The sequence below is a fragment of the Puntigrus tetrazona genome, chromosome 22 (assembly GCF_018831695.1).
Source record: "Puntigrus tetrazona isolate hp1 chromosome 22, ASM1883169v1, whole genome shotgun sequence".
NCBI lineage: Eukaryota > Metazoa > Chordata > Actinopteri > Cypriniformes > Cyprinidae > Puntigrus > Puntigrus tetrazona.
This window is the reverse complement of record NC_056720.1, coordinates 1,907,304-1,929,020: the sequence shown is the minus strand read 5'-3', so window position 1 is coordinate 1,929,020 and position 21,717 is coordinate 1,907,304. Positions and strand designations below refer to the sequence as shown.

The window sequence follows — 21,717 nt, the reverse complement described above, 5'->3', positions numbered from 1 at the left end:
TTTAAGTATGTAGTTTTTGCTTTTTTTTAATTTGTAATTTAATATAATTTTAATGCACTATTATTTATATAATAGTGGTATACACCTAAATAAATGTATTAAATTTATTTTACCCAAAACACACACATATATGCATGTGTGTGTGTTTTCATTCATACACTACATAATTTGCGTTATTTTTAATGCACATTTCTTTGACATTTGGCTTTTAAACTGCGCAGGACGCACAGTTGGTTTTAGAAACCCTCCGTTCTGCAGAAGCTGCAGGTCTTGCTGCATGGTTGCCGCAGCAACCGATCAAAATGAGGCTGAGCTTGTTGTGGGGGAATCCTAAGCCCCTCCCCTCTGCTGATGTATGAAGGGAGTGGCTCCGCCTCCACTACTGCGCTAAGAGATCCCCAAGCCCCGCCCCCTGTGCACAGCGTCCTGCTCTGATAAGTGTCTCCTAGCGCTCGTCTCTCTCCGTCTCTCTCTCTCTCTCTCCATCCGTCCCGTGTGCAGACGGACGCTCGGCAGCATGTCGGACTCCAGCACAGCCCCGGCGCAGAGCAAAAGCAAAACTAAAGCCTGCCAGAGACGCAGCTTACACAGCCGGACGAGCCCGGGTGAGTCCCGCCGCTGAGAGACGGAAGGGGTGGGGTGTGATGGGGTCCGCGTCTCCAGAGCCGCTCAGGCCGCTCCACACTTTCTCTTCCGTTTCGGTACTCTTTCGCTCGGCCAAACGGGTGCAAAATTAAAATAAATACGTTAAAATGTTTATTAAACGTTTTCGGTCGAATTTTAACTTTTACAAAAAATGATTGAAATTATTGGTAACACTTTTAAGCGTATTTACGATCACGAAGTCGTAAAGGTCAGTGTTTCCGTCCGGTCTCTGAACGGCGAGCGACAACTTTCAGCGTTTTTCCAGCCAGTTTTGCTGGTTTCGTCCCGAGCGCATCCATATATTAATGATAAGTGCAGGAATGTGGGATTGTGGGAAAGTGTTCGCCGAGGCGTGTGACGAGAGAGCTCATGAATTACACATGAATTATACAATCTCCTTACCTGGGATTGAACCCGCGACCTTCCCGTTTATCTGAAGGAGACCAGGGATCAAGACAAATAAGTGGAGAAAAAACTATATTTCAATATTTTAAGTATGTATTTGCAACCGTTTTAGACGACAAAACAACTTTAGTTGCACTACTACTAAAACATTACATAAATAATAAATATAAATTAAAAATAAAGCATTAAACAGCATTAAAAATAAAAAAATGAAGAAAACAATACATGTAATGTTTTCAGTGTTGTAGTCTAATAAATACAAATGACTGCAGATGGGAACAATTATTAAAAATGTAATTAAAGGAAAAAAGTAATACAATGTGAGAGCGGGAAAATATATCACAAAACCTTTTTACTTTCAAATATCATAAATATTACTCCTGGTATTAGTAAAAGATTAAACGCATGCTACATTTTTTTAAATAATAAATGGCATTGATATAAATATAAAAACAATGTGAATAATAAAGCAAATAAAACTATAATTAGAATATATATATATATATATATATGTATATATATAATTTTTACTTTCACTTTTTGTTTGTTATATAATCTTAATTGACCAGTACTGGACTTTACATACAATATTAATTATTATTACACAACCAAAGTGGTGCAGTTTGGTTGCAGAGCTCCATCTGCTGGACGTGTGTGTGTGTGTGTGTGTGTGTGTGTGTGTGTGTGTGTGTGTGCGTGCTGTAGTCTGTCAGGCTGAAGGCTCTGGGAGTTTAAAGTACAGTTAATCACAGAGATCAGATCTTATCACACACACACACACACACACACACACACACCGTCACATTATGACACCTACAACTGAGTCTCCCGCTGCCTTTAAGTGTCTGAAACACACACACACACACAGAGCTCTCATTAGTGGTATAATACGTGTGTGTTCAGCTTCTAAATTTGACTGTGACTCTAAACCTCGGTCTAGACGCTGGGTTACAGACAATAACATGAGTTCAGTCTCTGTGTGTGTTTTATTCTGCCTAATAACCACCTGCATACTCAGAAAGAGCAGCCAATCACATTCATTCAGGGGCGGGGCTTATCTGAGTAAAAATACATGGCAGTTTGTGAATGGCTGTAGAGAAGCTAGAAGAAAAAACAAATCCTTGTAAGGCATGTTCTTAAAGTTCAGCGAACTTTAGTGAAAGAAATTTCTATATGAGCATTAAAATGCCAACATGTATGCCAATATGTAAAAAGAGAAAATATGCAAACTAATAAATGCTACTAATAGAGATAATCATGAATAAAATATTAGCAAGCATGAGAGAATAATTTTCTAGACGTGCTTTAAAAAATGTTGCGTTATGATTAAATTCACATGAGAAAAATCAGACAAGAGTGGCGTCATAAATTTCTCTTCAACTCAAAGCACACAAATAAAACTGTTCTTTAAAGTAGCTAGAGTGCATTTTTGAGTAAAGAGACGTGATTGGCTCATTTGACAGAGGCGGGGCTCATCAATGTTATAATAATAAAACAAAAAAAATAGCAATATAAAATGATATCATAAACAAGTAAAACAATTTTTCAGTCTGGTATGCATTCCGGAGTAAGCAGACACGCGATTGGCTCATTTGACCGGGAGGCGGGGCTAAAGCAGCCTTATTGGGCTCTTCATTTCTCTCCTTTGATCTTCGAATAGAATGTAGCACAACAAGGTCACATGACCACAGTGTGATTCATTAGAATTATACCAGTCTAATTCTGCTCATCACTTCACATTCTTAATCTATCCATTTTTTTAAATTCCAGTGTGCTAAAATTTGTTTGCACAACATTTAATCGCTGCTGAATATAATGAACATAAAAAATGGAGGTTGTAGTTCTCTCAAGAAAAGACATAAGACGACTAAACAAAATCTAGCGGAATTCACTCGTTTCATTACTGGATGAATCAGTGCTTTCGAACGAATCACTTGAACGAATGATTCAAAAACAAATGTGTTTGTAAAAGCCCCAAAAATAAAAGACGCACACATTTGAAATGATCATTTTTACAAGTATCTGATTCTGAAATAGGAAGTGTACACACAGTACACACTACAGAGTGTGCTAGTGCAGCATCGCAGCCACACACACACACACACACACACACACACACACACACACACACACACACACAGAGGTGTGTTCATGCTGGTTTTCCCAGGATGGGGTTTAAACACACAGTGGTGCGTCCCTCCGCTGAACCCCCCCGCCTCCATCTGCAGCGTGGTACGAGCCAAACGCGAGTGAACCCGAGCGTCCCGACACACACTGAGAGATCCGCCGCAGTGAGACACACACACACACACACAGCCGGACAGGAAGTACTTGTTATCCTGAGCATCCCAGCAGAGATCAGACTACACACAGGTACAGCACGCACCACACACTACACACACACCCCGTCAGCTCTACGTGCGGCTCTCTCTCTCTGTGTGTGTGTGTGTGTGTGTGTGTGTGTGTGTGTGTGTGTGTGTGATGGCTTTATTTGCACCGCTCTGAGGTGTTTCAAATGATTCCATTTAAACAGGAGTCACATGATCACCTTAAAGTCACATGATGAATTTGACTTGATTGCGTTTGAATCTTGGCACGACTGATAGACATTTTCCCCTAATTTAATAATTGTATATTCTGTGTGTGTGTGTGTGTGTGTGTGTGTATTTATTTACATAATAAATATACACAGTGAGCACACATATGTAAAAACCTTTTTTCATATCATTTCTTGATTTTTCATTTTTTTGTATATCTGCCAATAAGGCAAGAAAATCTTCTTTAGCCTTTGAATTAAAATAATTTTTATCCATCCCATTTTCTCTTGTTTTAAGCAAAACCTAACAATCATTTTTAATTGTCAAGTTAACAAGAACGTTTAAATAGGCCAACAAGACAAAAATATATTTCTAGTCTGGGACACAATAGATATTTGTTGTATATATATTGCTTTCGTTTGTTCCCAGACAGCGAGCCCAGATGTTGTTTTAAATATCTAGTATTTTTTGAAGGGTTTATCGTCAGACCGAGTGCACTGAAGTGAGAGTGTGTAGCGTCTGTTAGTGACACTGATGAATGAGTGTCATCTGCACATGAGCGCTGGGCTTCGGCGATGTGCTGCTTTCTGCACCGCTGTCGTGAATAACCGTAAAAAACAGCCGGTTAGCCACCTAATGTTGCTTAGCTGATACCAAAGCATTGCTAGGGTGTTGTTGCTGGTTGCTATGCAATGCTGGGGTGTTTCAGATGATTGCTAGAGTGTTACTGGGTTACTAGGGCATCACTATGGCAATAGGGATGGTCGCTATGTGATTTTCTTTCTTCCTGTCTGAACTGTCTTAGTGATTTGTGGTCAGACGTCATCCAGCAGGTGAAAAGTGAGTGGACACACAACTATGAGCACCTGTAATAGAGATTGACTCTAATTACTGGTATTAATAACCGTCTGTGTGTGTGTGTGTGTGTGTGTGTGTGTAGATCTGTGTGCCTCTGCTGACGCCAGGCCTCTGCTGTCCCAGCGCTCTCTGCCCGGGACGCCGGTCACCCACAAACACCTGCCCATCGACCTGCGCACATCAATGGACGGCAAATACAAGGAGATCGCTGAGGTGAGTGTGTGTGTGTTTGTGTGTTTATAGGAAGTAACAATATTAGGAATGTAATAATATTAAAATATCATATATATGATAATATATATATATATAAGTCAACAATGCAATATTCACCGTAATATTTAAAAAAAAAGCAAAAAAACAAATTATGAATTGGGGGAAAAACAAAAATTTTGTACATTTTAAAATTCAATTATTTCATCTAATGCACTTTGAGAGTTTAAAATAAGGAGCTTCAACCCATGTTCTTAACTGAGAAAATCTAATCTAATCTGTTTAGTTGCACCAGAATTCATCGGAAATTGAATCGAAACCTTGTAAGACGCAATCAAATTGAATTGTCAAATTTGTCTCAAAACCTAGCCTACGTTGTGTGTGTGTAACGAGTGTATTTATAACGTGTATATGTAACATGTAACATGTATGATTGTAACACATGTAACAAGGGAGTATTTATAACGTGTGTAACGTATGATTGTAACGTGTGTGTAACGAGTGCTTTTCTAACGTGTGTGTAACATGTATGATTGTAACACGTGTGTAACAAGGGTGTATTTATAACATGTGTAACATATGATTGTAACATAGGTGTGTTTGTAGCGTGAGTGTTTGTGTAATTTGATTGTGATGCGTGTAACATATGAAAATACAGGTGTGTGTTGTAACATATGATTGAAAAAAATGTGTATAACACAAGTGTGTTTGTAACACAAGTGTGTGTAAAGTGTGTAACGCGTTTGATTGTAACACCCATCTATGATTGTGACGTGTGTGTTTGTAACGTGTGTATATATCGTGTGATGACAGTTAGTGGTCGACCAACCAGATGATGACGATGTCTTGGAAAGCAGGGTGACTGATGACCAATATGAAGCTGATATAATTGTATTTAGTTTAATTCATTTGTGTGTGTGTGTGAGTTCTATCTTATTATTAGTCACACTTCTATCTTCTATCCATATTAGACAGAACTAGAGGGAGAACATGAGCACTGTGTGCTCCAATGGTGCTATTTAAAGTCGAATTTGAAAAATATCAGGCAATATATCGGTCGACCACTACTTACAAAGCACATGTACGATCGTAACAGGTGTGTGATCGTAACATGCGTGTGGATGTAACGCTTGTGTGCGTTTGTAAAGTGTGTAAGCGTTTGCTCTTCAGCTTGTGATTGTAACATGTACGTGTGTGTAACGTGTGTGTAGGAGCTGCTGGCGAGGAGTCTGACGGACAGCGACATGCGTTGTGCTCCGTATGAGTTTCCTGAAGAGAGTCCCATTGAACAGCTGGAGGAGAAACGCCACCGACTGGAGCGACAGATCAGTCAGGACGTCAAGTAATGCAACAAAAAATGTGATGTGTGAAAGCCAATCAGAATATATTTATCTACGCTCTAACAGCTTGTAAAACTCCAAAGAGAAAGGAAAGTGAAAGGAAAATAAACTTTTTATATTTTTTTAATTTTCATTGTACATTTGAAAGCCAATCAGAATATATTTGAAGTTTAAGGTACATATACATATACATTATATATATATATATATATATATATATATATATATATATATATATATATTTTAACAAAATCTTATGTTCAGGCAAAACTATGTTTTGAAAACCTTTTGAAAAGTTTCTGAAAGGCAAAAAAAAATCCATTGTGACATTTTGGCACAGAGTGGACTGTAATGGCTTCGCACCTGCTCAGGCGTTTTGTTTGCGATCTGCGTGAATTCTTTGCTACGAACACACTGACTCAAAACACCGCAGACACGCACAGACGCCGGCCACGGTTTGGCCGTGTTTCAGCCATTCGTGTGGGTGTGTTTGGGTTTGTGTCTCTTGCAGATGCTTAAACACACACTTTTTTCCGCTCGTGTGGAGAGTTTCAGATTCCCACTGCTGCACTGTAATGAAAGCGCTTTAGAGAAATCAATCTGACTGATTTATACTCTCTCTTCTCGTGTGTGTGTGTGTGTGTGTTACTCACTCAAATCCGCCGCTTCGCCTCACACCCTTCAAGGCTTGAGCCCGAGATTCTGCTGCGAGCGAAACAAGACTTCATGAAAATAGACAGCGCCGCAGACCTGGAGTGAGTCTCTGCCGTCTATCTGTCCGTCTCTGTCGGTCCGTCTCTGTCTCTCATCTCATGTGTCCGTCTGCAGGGGTCTGAAGGACAGTTATGTGGACGTGGTGGACCACCATCTTATGGAGCGAGAGATGCTGGTGGAGACAGACTTCCAGCGTGTGTCCATCTCGGGAGAGGAGAAGTGTGGGGTGAGAACCATAGAAACAAGCTTGAGTGTAAATTAATATTAGTTAGTACTGAATGTGACCTTGTGACTAAAAAAGCTCAACATTTTGACTTAACTATGTCCTCTTTTGAAAGCACAAAGTATTTTCTTTTTTCACGACGAAACACAGCATCTCCGGAACATGGCGCCCTCAGCAACACTACAGACAGAATAATAGCTCCTCGTCCTTTCTTTGCGTAAACGGCGGTGTTATAAAAATAAACCCACTCTGTGACGTAGAAATGTCGTTTTAGGGGAGTGTGGACAAGTCCTAACGTTAATAAAGAATATCTCTGGTTTTGAAATGTCAATCTTTGCAATCTTATCTATTTTCTTACATTTTCATATTACGTAAGAATTTCATAAAATTTAGTTTTAAAGTCTTTGTTGTTTCAGCGAGGCTTTTACGGAAAAACCAGGACACTTTTACTGTCGTTCATTAATTCTTGTGACGTCTGTGTGCTCAGGTGCCGTTCACGGATCTGGTGGACGCGGCCAAGTGTGTTGTGAAGGCCCTGTTCATCAGAGAGAAGTACATGGCTCTGTCTCTGCAGACCTTCTGTAAGACCACGGCACGGTCCTGCAGGAGCTCAGCCAGAGGCCGCTGGACGTCAGCATGTACGAGGACCTTCACGAGAGCCCCATCGACTCAGGTGTGTGTGAGCTCCTCCGCACGAAAACACACCTCTAACACAGCCCAGCGCTGACGAGTGTGTGTGTGTGTGTCTCAGACGTGTCTGTTCACCCGCCGGTGTCGGAGACGCATCCGTACGAGGGCCAGGACATGAAGAACCTGCCGCCGGACGCCGGGTACAGCTGCAGGATGGTGGACGGAGTCATCCACGTCTACACCGCACAAAACCCCATGGACAAGTGAGTTACACGGACAGCAGACGTCCTGAATCAGCTACATTTAGATAAACCTCCTTTTGGGGACGTCCTTGGAAGGTAAAATGGATCGTGAAGACACATGAGCCCGTTTCAAACCATGAACAGAAATGCACTGGAACAAAAACATGGCGCGGAAACGGTTTTTAATTATAGTAAATATCACAGTTAATTACTAAGAAATGTTGTTAAGATCAACAATACTTTTTTTTTACATTGTAGAAGCTAACAAGTTAACTTAAGTTTCATTGAAGTATAAAATATAGTGCAGAAAAGCTAATAAACTAATTCTATTTCAGCTAGTTTTTAGCTAGAGCAGATTTTTAATTTCCATTTAAGTTCTATAATTGCTAAATAAAAAAAACAGCACAAACACATAAGGCATCAAGTGTTAAAACGAACAAAAACACAACTTAATTACTGAAATTTAAAATTTAAATCCATGCTTGAGTTACAGACATAAAATTCATAGTAACTATTGTAAAATATGATTTTATGCTACATTAATGATGCCAGAATAACAAATGAACTGAAACTCAATTCAATAACAATCTCGTAAATCTGACATCGATTGCAAATAGAAAAATGAAAGGAATTTAACGACGTAAACAATAAGTAATGCACAAAAATACAGTTTAAATTTGGCTAATATGGAAATGGTTAAAGAAATAGTTCTAATCTTCAAACACAAACTTGTGTAAAAGTCAGGAAACGCTCACTAGTGTGTCTGTGTTGTACTGATCCACAGGAGCACCGAGCTGGACCTGCCGTATCCAGACCTGCAGGAGTACATCGCCGACATGAACGTGATGATGGCGCTCATCATTAACGGCCCAGTGTGAGTGACTCATTTCCCAGCATGCACTGGGTTTAGCCGGGGCCGTCTGATGCATCTAATGTGTCCGTTTCTCTACAGGAAGTCCTTCTGTTACCGGCGCCTGCAGTACCTCAGCTCCAAGTTTCAGATGCACGTCTTGCTGAACGAGATGAAGGAGCTCGCCGCGCAGAAGAAGGTGCCGCACAGAGACTTCTACAACATTCGCAAGGTGACGATCGGTACTTTTAGCTGAAGGCATTTAATGCAAATGACAGCAAAGGAGTTTAAATCGACTGAGAGATGCATTATTAACATGCCTTAATTCCACTTATGTATGGGTCATTTTTAGCATAGCTTAGCATAGATCATTGAATCCAATTAGACCAGTAGCATTGCGTTCAAAAATGACCAAAAATGAGTTTCAGTTCTATTTAAATTTGTTCTGCTATTTGATATATATATATATATTTTAATATTTATATATCAATTATATAGTCACAATATTTTTTGAATATGCTTAATACATACAGAAAATCCATAATTTAATACTAACAGACGTATAGTGTTCGAATTTGTAATAAAATTTGCAATTCCGTAGCCCGCAGAACTCATTAGCGTATGAATTGTGGTGAACTGTCTCTGTCAGGTGGACACACACATCCACGCGTCGTCCTGCATGAACCAGAAGCACCTGCTGCGCTTTATCAAAAGCGCCATGAAGAAGTACCCGGACGAGATCGTGCACATGGAGGGCGGCCGCGGACAGACGCTGATGGAGGTGTTCGAGAACATGAACCTGACGGCGTACGACCTGAGCGTGGACACGCTGGACATGCACGCGGTGAGAGCTCGCACGCTAACACGCTAGCATGCTAACCCGCCAGCAGTCACGTGACTCCGCCCGCTTCCTCCACAGGACAGGAACACCTTCCACCGCTTCGACAAATTCAACTCCAAATACAACCCCATCGGAGAGTCCATCCTCAGAGAGATCTTCATCAAGACCGACAACCACATCCACGGGAAATACTTCGGACACATCGTCAAGGTGCGCCACGCAATTATTTGAAATAAATTAAATGCCAATTAATATCACGCATATGAAATATGTCACATAATTGATCGTAACTTAATATAAGTTGTTTAAAATATACAGTTTTTTTTACCTTTTTATCTTTATGCAAATTTTTGAGTTACGACAACTTTTGTGTGGTTTTGAAAAATAATGGAGTTATGGGTGAAAGGGAGCTTTTTGAAACTCGCCGGATGATTTCGAAGCGCTCCGATCGGCTTGCCAAACATTTGAATCGGATTGGAGCTTCGGAGTGAGTTCGTGAATCGTTTTGTGAATGGAATGATTTGCGATCCGAGTTCTGATCCGAAATGATGTTCGCGATTGGGACTTCAAACTGCATTAGGGAAATTTCGGAGTGGGTTTGCCGATCTCCTGAATCCGATCAAGACTTCAGTCGCTTGTAACAAATCATTTAGATCTGAACTTTGGAGCATTTTCACAAATCATATTCATGTGTTTCCTGTGTGCGCAGGAAGTGATGTCAGACCTGGAGGAGAGTAAGTATCAGAACGCTGAGCTGCGTCTGTCTGTTTACGGACGCTCCATGGACGAGTGGGACAAACTGGCGCAGTGGGCCGTCTCTCACTCCGTCTACTCCGACAACGTCCGCTGGCTCGTCCAGATCCCACGACTCTTGTGAGGAGAGACACACACACACACACAGATACACAAACAGACACACACAGAGATACACAGTGAGTTTAAAAGAGTGTGTTGTTGTGTTTCCTGCAGTGATGTTTACTGCAGTAAGAAGCAGCTGAGTAACTTCCAGCAGATGCTGGAGAACATCTTCCTGCCTCTGTTTGAGGTCACCATCAATCCCAGCAGCCACCCTCAACTACACCTCTTACTACAACACGTGAGTCACTTCAGCATTCAGTTACTCAACATGCAGAAGTCAGGATGATGTCATCAGCACCTCTAGTTTGTTTGACCTGGGCGGAAAACCTAACCGAAAGCTACAAAATGTTGGTGCTGGCGCTCAGGTGGTGGGCTTCGACAGCGTTGACGACGAGTCCAAGCCGGAGCATCACATCTTTAATCTGGACAGTCCGTCTCCGGCGCGCTGGTGTGACGACGACAACCCGCCGTACTCCTACTACCTGTACTACATGTACGCCAACATGACCGTCCTCAACCACCTGCGCAGGTAAGACCCGACACACACACACACACACACGCCACGTGACCCAGCCGCTCCGGACCGGCCTCTAAACACCTGTCTCTGAGCAGGAGGCGGGGCTTCCACACCTTCGTGCTGCGACCTCACTGCGGGGAGGCGGGGCCTATCCATCACCTGGTGTCTGGATTCATGCTGTCGGAAAACATCTCCCACGGACTGCTGCTCAGGAAGGTATGAGGACAGAGCTGAGAGAGTGAGGAGGTGGAGGTCAGGTGGTCAGTGATGGTGTGTGTGTGTGTGTCGTAGGCTCCGGTCCTGCAGTACCTGTACTATCTGGCTCAGGTGGGCATCGCTATGTCTCCGCTCAGCAACAACAGTCTGTTTCTGAGTTATCATCGGAACCCTCTGCCTGAGTATCTGTCCCGCGGCCTGATGGTGTCGCTGTCCACCGACGACCCGCTGCAGTTCCACTTCACCAAGGTGAGCGAGACACCCCCGTCTGAGGATCCCTGTCGAGCGTGTGTGTGTATAAACGTGTGTGTGTGTGTGTGTGTGTTTCAGGAGCCTCTGATGGAGGAGTACAGCATCGCCGCTCAGGTCTGGAAGCTCAGCTCCTGTGACATGTGTGAACTCGCCAGAAACAGCGTGCTAATGAGCGGCTTCTCACACAGGGTAACACACACACACACACTCACTTGCTCACTCTCACACACACACTCACTCTCACACACACACTCACTTACTCACACACACACACACACACACACACAAGCAAAATGATGAAACAAATAAAATTATCAAAAGTATATGTGATAAATATGATTTTTTGTCAGTACTTTATCAGTTTTTGTAATTAAATATTAAACTGGAAAAAAAATATAGGCATATTAATATATATAAAAAAATTGTAATATAATATTTTAATCAATAATTATTAATCTATATTGTTGTAAAATATAACTATATAATTTAGAAAAAATGATTATAAAAGTTTATACACACACACAGACACACACACACACAGAATATATTAAAAACCATACTTAATTCACTCTTTGATTTTTATTCAGAAGTATATTGATGTTATTGTGTTATTATTGTCAAAATGTTTATTTGTAGCATATACTACAGTTTTATTTTACATTATATTTGTTGCATTTATAATAATATCAACATTATTATACACCTCGATAAATGAAAAAATGCTAAATAAATCACTCATTAATTTGTGTTAATGTTTATTTTTGGAACGACTCTCTTCTCTCCTCACGTCTCAGGCTAAGAGCCATTGGCTGGGTCCTGATTACACCAAAGAGGGTCCCGTCAGTAACGACATCCGGCGCACAAACGTCCCGGACATCCGCGTGGCGTATCGATACGAGACTATGTGTGAAGAGCTGCACCTGATCACGCAAGCCGTCCGAACGCAGGAGCTGGACAGCATCGAGGAGGAAGACGTGCTGTCGTTCACATCCAGCCAATCAACACGCTAGAGACGAGCCTGACCTGTCCAATCAGGGAGACGAAACCTGGACCCGCCCACACTCTGCTTGTCCGGTCTGGAAGCTATAGATGAGCCCTGACCCCGCCTGTCCAATCATCACGCTAGAGATTAGCCCTGGCCCCGCCCACACTAACTTATCTAATCAGGACAGTAGAGGCGAAGCCTGAGCCCGCCCGCACCCCGCCTGTCCAATCAGCACGCTAGAGACGGACCAAAGCCACATTCCCTCCATTCCTCTCATTTCACCGCATGCTTCGAGACGTTTCAGCTATGCATCGCTATTATTATGACGTTATACCTCCGTCGTGACGTCACGCTCCCGCACGTGCCTTTTACTTTAGAGACTTTTATTTTGAAGATTTCATTTGAGGCGTCTGTGATCATAACTCCGACCTTAATAATAATACACATATAATAAAAAAATACAATATTAATATGGAAAAAACAAGTATGTTATATAAATACTATTAGCAGTAATATGTTACTAAAAAACTATTATTTATTTATATGAATATATTTTAATTGAAACATATAAACGGCACTAAATGTATGACTATTATATGGTAATGTTAAAAATAAATATAACTGTATCAACATTTATATATTAATATGTATAATAGTTCATATGTATAATAAAACAAATGACATATTAGTATAATTAATATACTTATATTTCTTGTTAAAACCAAAATTAAATTTTACGAATACTATATACATTATTAATGCACTATTATTATTATTAGCCCCCGTATGCCTTTTACTTTCGCTATTTTGATGTTGAAGGTTGAATTTTGTAATCATAACGCACTGTGAATGTGTACTTCAGTCTTCTGTTCGTTTATCATGTCATTTTCTGGCCATTTTGTAGTTTTTTCGTTCTCCGTTCAGAAGTAAAAGTCCTCCAGTCCTGCAGGAGGCGCTGTGGAGCCAGAATCTCATCAAACCTCCCTTTCTCTGATGTTTACAAGTTAGTTTACAAAAGCAACTAATATTTTACGCTTAAAATATACGTTCGTTTTGAGTTTGTCGCGTTTTCCGTTTTTCAGTTTGAGTTGAACGTTAAACTGACTGTTAATCGCCACAGTATTGACTGAACTAATAAATGACTCGAACATAAAGCATGATTTATAGAAATTAGCACATAAAACCAGAGCAAGGCATGACGCACAACGCGCTAGAAAGCAAACGATCATAGAAATTCGAAATATATCTATTTTTTGTGAGAATGAGTGTTTTGTTGGTTTTAATAAAGCATGCTTGTTTAATCTCATGTGGGTTTTTGTGCATCTTTTAATCAAAAAGCACCAAAACAATAGCATACATATTCAGGATTGTGAAAACCAGCATCAATTTGTCAACATTGGTAGCAGAACGAAGCCTGCCATTTATTTTTCAGATTTATTTACTGTCGTTTTTTTCATTTTACAGTAAAAATTTTGCCCCAGGTACAGTATTATGGAGTTCCGTTCGCCTTTTCCCCGTATGTCACTGAATTTTGTTGAAAAAGCATGAATATGTACGTGTATTAACCGACAACAGCAGCACCATGAAACTTCAGAGGAATATTTATGCTATTTTGCTGGAAATAAATATGTAGAATACTGTAGAGCACTGTTCGTGATTTTAACGATTCGTTTAATTCTTTTCTTCGTGTTAATACTGATAACTCTCACTTTATATAAATTTGATACAATGACAGATTTATTATCAACAGACAAAAAATATAAATATATTTTGCAGCACAGTTTTTTTGGTCCGGTTCATTTGGAATTTTATGTAAAAAAAATTGCTTCTTTTTTTAAACGGTGTATGTTGTTCACATTCACTTAAGTTGCTGATCAGATGCAACGCAGCAAAATACGAAATCACGACTGTTTCGTGAAATATAAAAATTGTGAGCCAGAAGGTGTTTATATCGTACAGATTTTAGAGATTCAGCGTCCGGTTGTGCCTCAGATCATCGGCCTCACTTCACTGGCCATCTGGAGAGAGCGAAGATGAGGTCAGAGTGACATCACAGTCGTGTGGTGGTGATGGTGATGATGTCACACTCACCGCGAGAGCTGATTTGACGTTCTGTAGCTGGTAGAAGACGCGGCCGCCCTCCTCCGGACAGATGGTCTTGAGCTCGTCTCGAGTCATTCCCAGCAGCATCGAGCCGCTGACGCCTCCTAAACACCGCACCGTACTGACACACACACACACACACGCTAATACACACATCCCACAATGCAGTGCGCTACTGGCTCAAAGAGACTGACAAACTGAAACTATCATGAAGCCCAGAAGGTGATGATGGTGCACGGAGAGGTTTGGCTCACATTTTGCTGAAGCCCTTGTGCTCCAGCCAGGCGCGCACCTCCTCGGGTCGGGACCTCCGGGTGAGCGCGGGCGCAGACGGGGTCACCTGCGGGTCAGGGGGAGGAGCTCGTGAACACACTGATGATCAGAAGCGCAGCTGAACACTGAGTTACGTACGGCTCTGTCCTGCTGCGACGGAGGCTGGAGCATGTTGTTCGGGACGTAACCGATCTGCCCTTTTTCATTCTTCACCTTCCACCACTGCTTAGACATGTCCAGGAGCTACACACACACACACACACACACACAGTAATCCTGTAAATGGAGTCTAGTAAGGGTTGCTGGGGCTCACAGACAAATATGTAAGCATGTATACACACACACACACTCTAAGTTAAATAAATGTTTTTTCTTTGAGCTGATAAAGTGTGTATCAGTGTGTGTGTGTGTGTGTTTCGTGTCTCACCTGTAGTTGTTCACCTTTACTGATAGAAAGCTCTCGTGGGTTTCGTGCTTCAAAATCAAACACAGCTTTCATGTAGCTCGCCGGTAACTCCTCTGAGCTGCAAACACACACACACACACACACACGACGTCACACACTCTTGGTACGGCAGCACATCTCACATTTCTTGTGTGTTCTGGTGTCTATACCTGTCCTCAGGCTCCGGAGACGATCTGTTGCTCTACACAAACACACAGAGAGCATTGAAACGGCTGAATGACAGGGTGTGTGTGTGTGAGTGTGTGTGTGTGTGTGTGTGTGGTGTGCTCGTACCGTCTGTCGTGTCACAGAAGCTCGAGCTGGCTCTGGTTTGCTTGTGTTTGTGTTGGCTTTCGTGTTTGTGACGCTCGGCTCTGGGTTCCTGATGTCTGGCGGCTCCCATCCGTCATCAAACACAGGTGTGAAGATGGGAATATCATCATCATCCTCTGGCCACTTAGTGCTTCATCACACACACACACACACACACACACACACACACACACACGTAATATCTTATACTAAATCACTTGTTGTATTCATTAACTGTGAGCTGCTTCTGTTGATGTAAAAGCATCTACCAAAAGTATAAATGAAAACGCAATTGTTAAACTACATGTTTGAGTGTGTGTGTGTGTGTGTGTGTGTGTGTAAATGTGTCTTTGTGAGCCTGAGTGTGTAAATGTGTGTGTGAGTCTGAGTGTGTGTGAGTCTGAGTGTGTGAGTCTGAATGTGTAAATGTGTGTGTGTGTGTGTGTGTGTGAGTGTGTGTGTGTGTGTGTGTTTGAGTGTGTGAGAGTCTGTGTGTGTAAACGTGTGTGAGTCTGAGTGTATGTGAGTTTGACTGTTTAAGTGTGTGAGTAAGTCTGAGGGTATAAATGTGTGTGTGTGTGTGAGAGTGTTTTACCTGGGAATGTTCCAGGCGTCTCCCAGCGACTGCCACAGATGATCCTCTTCCTGCGTCGCCTCCTCGCTCAGAAAAATCACACACTCCGGCTCGAAGAGAGGAGCCACGATAGACGGAGGTAGATCCTCATCACAGTAAAACACAACCTACACAAACACATTCACACACTTCAGATCAACTACACACACACACACACACACACACACACACACACACACAGGCAGGTGTCTCACCAGATCCAGTATAGAGAACAGACAGTGAGTGAGTTCAGCGGCGCTGGGATTGTTGATCTTCCCCTGCAGGCTGGCCTGATTGACAAACAATTGTTTGACAATATTAAGTGTTAACCATTTCCATGAAATATGCAATATAACATTAATAGCACATTTTAACATATTTAATATACATTTATAGGCATACGTTCCATCATATCATCTAAAAAGACGTACCAGCAGGTTAAAGGCCATCTTGATTTTCCTCAAACAGATGGAGAAGTGCTCCTCTGACGGCATTCCCTTCACAGCTACAGAGACACATCAACAGAGCCTTCATCATCATCACCGTCATCATCATCATCATCATCTCACACACTCACACTCCTCTCCCTCACCCATACTCCTCTTCTTCTTCTTCTTCTTCTTGTCCATCTTGGGCGCGACGGCTGTCAGGTGGGTTGTGAAGGCCTCGATGTCGTTAATGAGATGATTCAGGATGTCCTGCACACGGACAAATTATACTTTGAGTTAATCAACATTTGAGCTGTTGCCAAGCAAATGAAATCAGAATCAACAAAATTCATCTTTTCAGATGCAGAGGAAACACAACGGCTGCATTTATATACTATATATCACACATCTCTAATCAACACTCACCACATTCCTCTCCCTCTCTGTGTACGGCCGAGGAGGGGGCGGGTCTGGTTTGGTGGGCGGTGCTTCTTCAGGAGGGGGTGGAGTTACTACCTTAATGTAGGTGGAGTTATTTCTGGAGATGGGAGGAGTCGGAACCGGACTCTCATCTGGACACGCAGACAAACAACTCCTTTAAAGCAGGAAAATACGTTATGTTTCTCTTGAAACCGCCACGTTTTGCGGCCGTCTCACCGTAATCCGGAGCGACCCAGGATTCAGGAGGTTTCTGAAGGATCACCGGAGGCGGAGGAGATGCTTGTCGTGACTTTCTCTGTGTGATGTTTCCTACAGCGGCTTTACTGCAGGAAGAAATCACAAAACGCATCAGTGTGATATGGAGAGGAGTATTGAGGAGATGAGCTGGTGTTCGTCCTCTGACCTGCCGTTAGTCAGTCTGGGATCGTCTCTCTTGTTCTGCAGGAGCCTCTCCAGGTCTTTCTTCAGGTAATCGGCCTGAAGGACACACAAAAGTACGACTTAGTGCGAGAAGCGCCGAGATGCCGGACTCGTCGGAATCATGCACTCACCCGGAGAGACTCGCTCTGGAAGAGGAAGACGCTGACTGGGCGACTGCCGCGCTCCTGGATGGAGACGGTCAGAAGAGAGTCGTAAACCCGCTCGTCCAGAACGGCCTTCAGATCCAGAACGCTGCTCAGAGGCCATGAGTCCAGCACCTCCTGAACACACCACAACAACACAGTGAGAAAGATGACCGCTCGAGTATAACAACGTCCTGAAGTAATAAAATATTTGCACTTTAAGTTATTTAGATGTCAAATCAATTGTACAAAATACAAGATGGAGATATTAAATTATAATATAAAAAAATATATAAAAATATTACATTGTATATTAAAGGTTAATATATAGATTTAGAAATTATTAAAAATAAATAACTTTTTATTATAGATAAATCATATTTAGGTACATTTCAATATTTAGATACATTTAGATTCAAATGTAGATAATGGATGTTTAAAAATCATAAACTGCATAAAAACATTTATAAACAAAGAATTTAATATTTAGACATATTTTAATGTGATATTTAGACTTGGATATATTTACAAGATAAACTGTATAAATAATACAGTTTAATATGGTTTAATATGGTACATTTAAAATACAATAAATGTAAAAAATAATAATAATAAAAAATAATGTGTGTGTGTACTGTTTCTAAAAATATTTACATGTACATACATTTATATCCTTATTTACCATTATACATTTAATATATAATCATAATCTTAAATATATACATGCATGTATATCTAGTACACACACATATATTATATGAAAAAAAAAAAAAATTTCATTTCTATTCAGTCAGAACTCCCCGACCTTAGTCTCGATGTCGGCGAGCTGCAGCGCTCCGTCCTGAACCTCCAGCAGGACGTCCTGACCCCAGACTCGGCCCGTGGCGTCCAGGTACTTCAGCCGCTCCAGACAGTCGTTGACGTCACACAGCTGCTGGCCGTCCAGCTCACAGGTGAACAGATGCTGAGGAGCACAGAGACACACTTCAGAGCTCAGGTCACGATGAAGACGAGGAAGAGGAGGAGTTAGTGAGCCTCACCTCCACGCGGTGCTGGAACGGATGCATCTGTTTGTTGATGGAGTGGGCATATTCCTTCCTCTGATCTACAGAAAACACACAGCTCATGATATGATTATATATAATATAATGTAACATCAAATATACAGACATAACATATATACATATTGTATATATATATAAAATCTGAGATGTTCGCAGCTTGATTTCCCCCATTACTTTTAAAAAGATTGCAAACAATGTAAAAACTTGACAATGAATGGCTCTTTTGAAGTGGTTTTTGCTAGTGAATGGAGTCTGAATGAGTTTGAATCCTTTGAAGCGTTTCCAGCATAGATGACTCACTCAATTAAATCAGTTTTCCTGCGGCCCAGATCCTCCCTATCTGCCCTAAATAGTATTGAAAATTACTAACATCACAGAAATGATTCGGAATGATTCAGTTTCGAATCACTCCATTCGGATCACACATCGTGATTCAACTGATTCAGACCGAAACCAAATCTTGTTTGGTCAATCATTTGGTTTAGGCCAGCTTTGTGTCCCTGTAAATATAATATGACCTAAAAAAGTATGTAAGGCTACTCCTTTTGTAAAGAACGTATACGCAAACTTTGGGACAGACTAATTCTATTTGAGAAATCCATTTAGCACAAATGTGTGAATAGGAATGCAGACAAAACACACACAAACATGCAAAAATATGGCCTTTTCTGAAACATTTCCTGTATTCCCGAACGAGACGTTGAGGTAGCAGCAGTGTGAGGTCAGTGGCGTGTCTATAAATAGCTCAGGGCTGTAAAGGTTAATGATCAGCTCGTCTCAGGGTCAGTACTCACTGTATATTGATTTAGCGCTGGGTCTGGACAGACCTGACAGATCCGAGGACGCGTCGTCCAGAACCGTGACGCTGCGGGAAAACACACGGGTCAGACTGTGTGAAGACCCCTCACTCACACACACACACACACACACACACGTAGTGTTTCCATGCTTTATGGGGATGCTCCATAAGTGTAATGTTTTTATACTGTACAGACTGTACGTGTTATTGTTCTGCTCCTTACAGGAAACTACTTTTGGAGTTTTCAAAAACGCAAAACGCAATCCCGTAGGTTTTGTAAGTTTGTTTCCTCCTTAGGACCTCAAAAATGTCCTCACAAGGTCAAAATTTATTGGTATTCCTATCCTAGTGGAGACATTTGGTCCCATAACGTGATGAATACCAGGTGCACACACACACACACACACACACACCTGGAGCGAAGCGATTCAGAATAACCGCTGGACCAGCCGAAGGGACTCGAACCTCGAAGCATGAGGACAGCACCTGAACACAACACACACCACCACATATAATCTATATTTCACTTTTACTCCATGACATGGCCATTTATTATATGTAAAATAGTGTAAAGCATATACAAAAAAGTATAAAAGATATATATACACACACATAAAGAAGAATAAAATGGTACTCCATTACTTAATAAATACCATGTATTTTCGTGAAATACCACTGAATACAGAGCAATGGCTTCAAAAACCATGGTATTAGTATGTGGAGTCTGATCGAGTCATATTCTATGGTACCTTGAAGTATAATTTTGTTCATATACCACATGGTACTGTATGGTGAACAATGTTTTTTACTACTTTTTTCAACGTAAAAACATTGTACTTGCATTAAATTGTAAGGTACTGTAATCACATTTTTACTGTAAAAAATAGAGCGTTTCTGAGGTTAATTGCTTTATGGTAATAGCATAGCACGTTTGGTTGTGCCACGATATTACCAAACCTTACAGTAAAAAGTGCCATGATATTGTCTGATCAATACACCAATACGTCACTTGAAGAATAGCGTGGTATTTGCATTGTGATACTCTGCAAGTATGAAATCAAAGACTCGTGTGTTTCATGTTCTCATTGAAAGCCAACGATAGATTATTACTGTAGCTGATGATCCGCCAGTGTTTATGAGCTCATAAACCACGATCGCTGCAATCTGATCTCCTTCGCTACAGGAAAATGACATAACAGCTAGAGATTACCCTGAAAACCTCAAAGATTCAATCACAAATACACCAAGAGTCCTGATTTCCTATTCACTGAAGGTCAAACCCTTCATAATCAAAGCAGAAACCAACCAGAAGCGGTTTAGATGTGATATTAGCGTCCATTCGAGCTCTTTGAGAAGATCCAAACTGAAGGAGACATCTGAAGTTCATATAACGACAGAAAGCACTTACCGAGGCGATCAGACGAGCTCTGGAAGACGTTTCTCAGCCGTGTCTCGAGATCTTCTGAGGTTTCTCTGAGTTAGATCATGGTCTGACGGACAGAAGAACGGCAGCCGCTCCTAAGGGTCAAAGTCTACTGCGTCTTCAAGGAGGAGCTCAGATGGGTGGAGAAATAACACACACCTGCAGACCGATAAACACACCTCGAGGAGAGAATACCTCCAGAGTGACTAACAGCTCTAGATAAGGGTTTAAATGTCTCACAGTTAATAAATCAGCAATTCAGCTTGATATGAGCTTAATCAAGATCTGCTTCACGTTAGAAAACCAGCCTTGTTTGATAAATCTACATGGTGTATATATATATATATATATATATATATATATATATATATATATATATATATATATATTATAAATACATAAAACATTAAAATAATGTGTTTTGTGTTATATTTAGATATTAAGTAGCCAATTTTATTTTGACAGCTTAATATATGTCCAAATATTACAAACAAATGCATACAAATATAACAGTAATATTTTTGGATATACCTTTTTAAACACACATTTTGTCCTAATGTTAGACACAGTTAATAAAAACATATTATATGAAACAAGTTATATATAAATACATGCCGATAACCGTGTTTAACAGAAGAAATATTCAGACATTATACAATAAATGAGTCACTGAATAAAGTTTTGAGAACATTTTATAAATGTGTTTAGACAAAATATATCACAAAATATGAGAAAGATGTGTGACCCCTGGACCTTGAAACCTAATAAGGGTAACACTTTACAGTAAGGGTACAGTAAATGAGATTTAGTACTGAGATACAAATATATGAAAATCTGAAAACTGAGGCTGGAAAAAAAAATCTAAATATTGAGAAATTTTACTAATCAATTACGTTTTTATATATTTATGGAATGTAATATTCAAAATAT

At 40.8% G+C, this 21,717-nt stretch overlaps 2 protein-coding genes across 2 annotated transcripts; one reads left to right on the top strand and one right to left on the bottom strand.

The window, feature by feature from the left end:
- Positions 1-314: 314 nt before the first annotated feature.
- Positions 315-13,629, top strand: ampd2a (adenosine monophosphate deaminase 2a). The gene is given in 19 exon segments (XM_043223608.1): positions 315-605; positions 4,528-4,658; positions 5,867-5,997; positions 6,682-6,750; positions 6,824-6,935; positions 7,420-7,528; positions 7,531-7,605; positions 7,684-7,825; positions 8,589-8,678; positions 8,757-8,886; positions 9,304-9,498; positions 9,574-9,705; positions 10,205-10,368; positions 10,465-10,591; positions 10,719-10,882; positions 10,966-11,086; positions 11,162-11,335; positions 11,417-11,527; positions 12,133-13,629. Coding segments are annotated over 19 exon segments (2,481 nt in total). The 5' UTR covers positions 315-517; the 3' UTR covers positions 12,349-13,629.
- A 348-nt stretch (positions 13,630-13,977) lies between these two features.
- On the bottom strand, positions 13,978-20,936 carry eps8l3a (EPS8-like 3a). The gene is made up of 20 exons (XM_043223626.1): positions 20,773-20,936; positions 19,778-19,850; positions 19,360-19,430; positions 18,542-18,606; positions 18,307-18,465; positions 17,490-17,639; positions 17,342-17,415; positions 17,155-17,261; positions 16,924-17,069; positions 16,662-16,767; positions 16,501-16,574; positions 16,285-16,359; positions 16,052-16,197; positions 15,439-15,607; positions 15,315-15,346; positions 15,127-15,223; positions 14,838-14,942; positions 14,681-14,766; positions 14,415-14,547; positions 13,978-14,341 (listed from the first exon to the last, which is right to left on the bottom strand). The coding sequence occupies exons 2-20, from the start codon at positions 19,837-19,839 to the stop codon at positions 14,312-14,314; spliced, it is 1,887 nt and encodes a 628-aa protein (XP_043079561.1). The 5' UTR covers positions 19,840-19,850; positions 20,773-20,936; the 3' UTR covers positions 13,978-14,311.
- Positions 20,937-21,717: the final 781 nt, after the last annotated feature.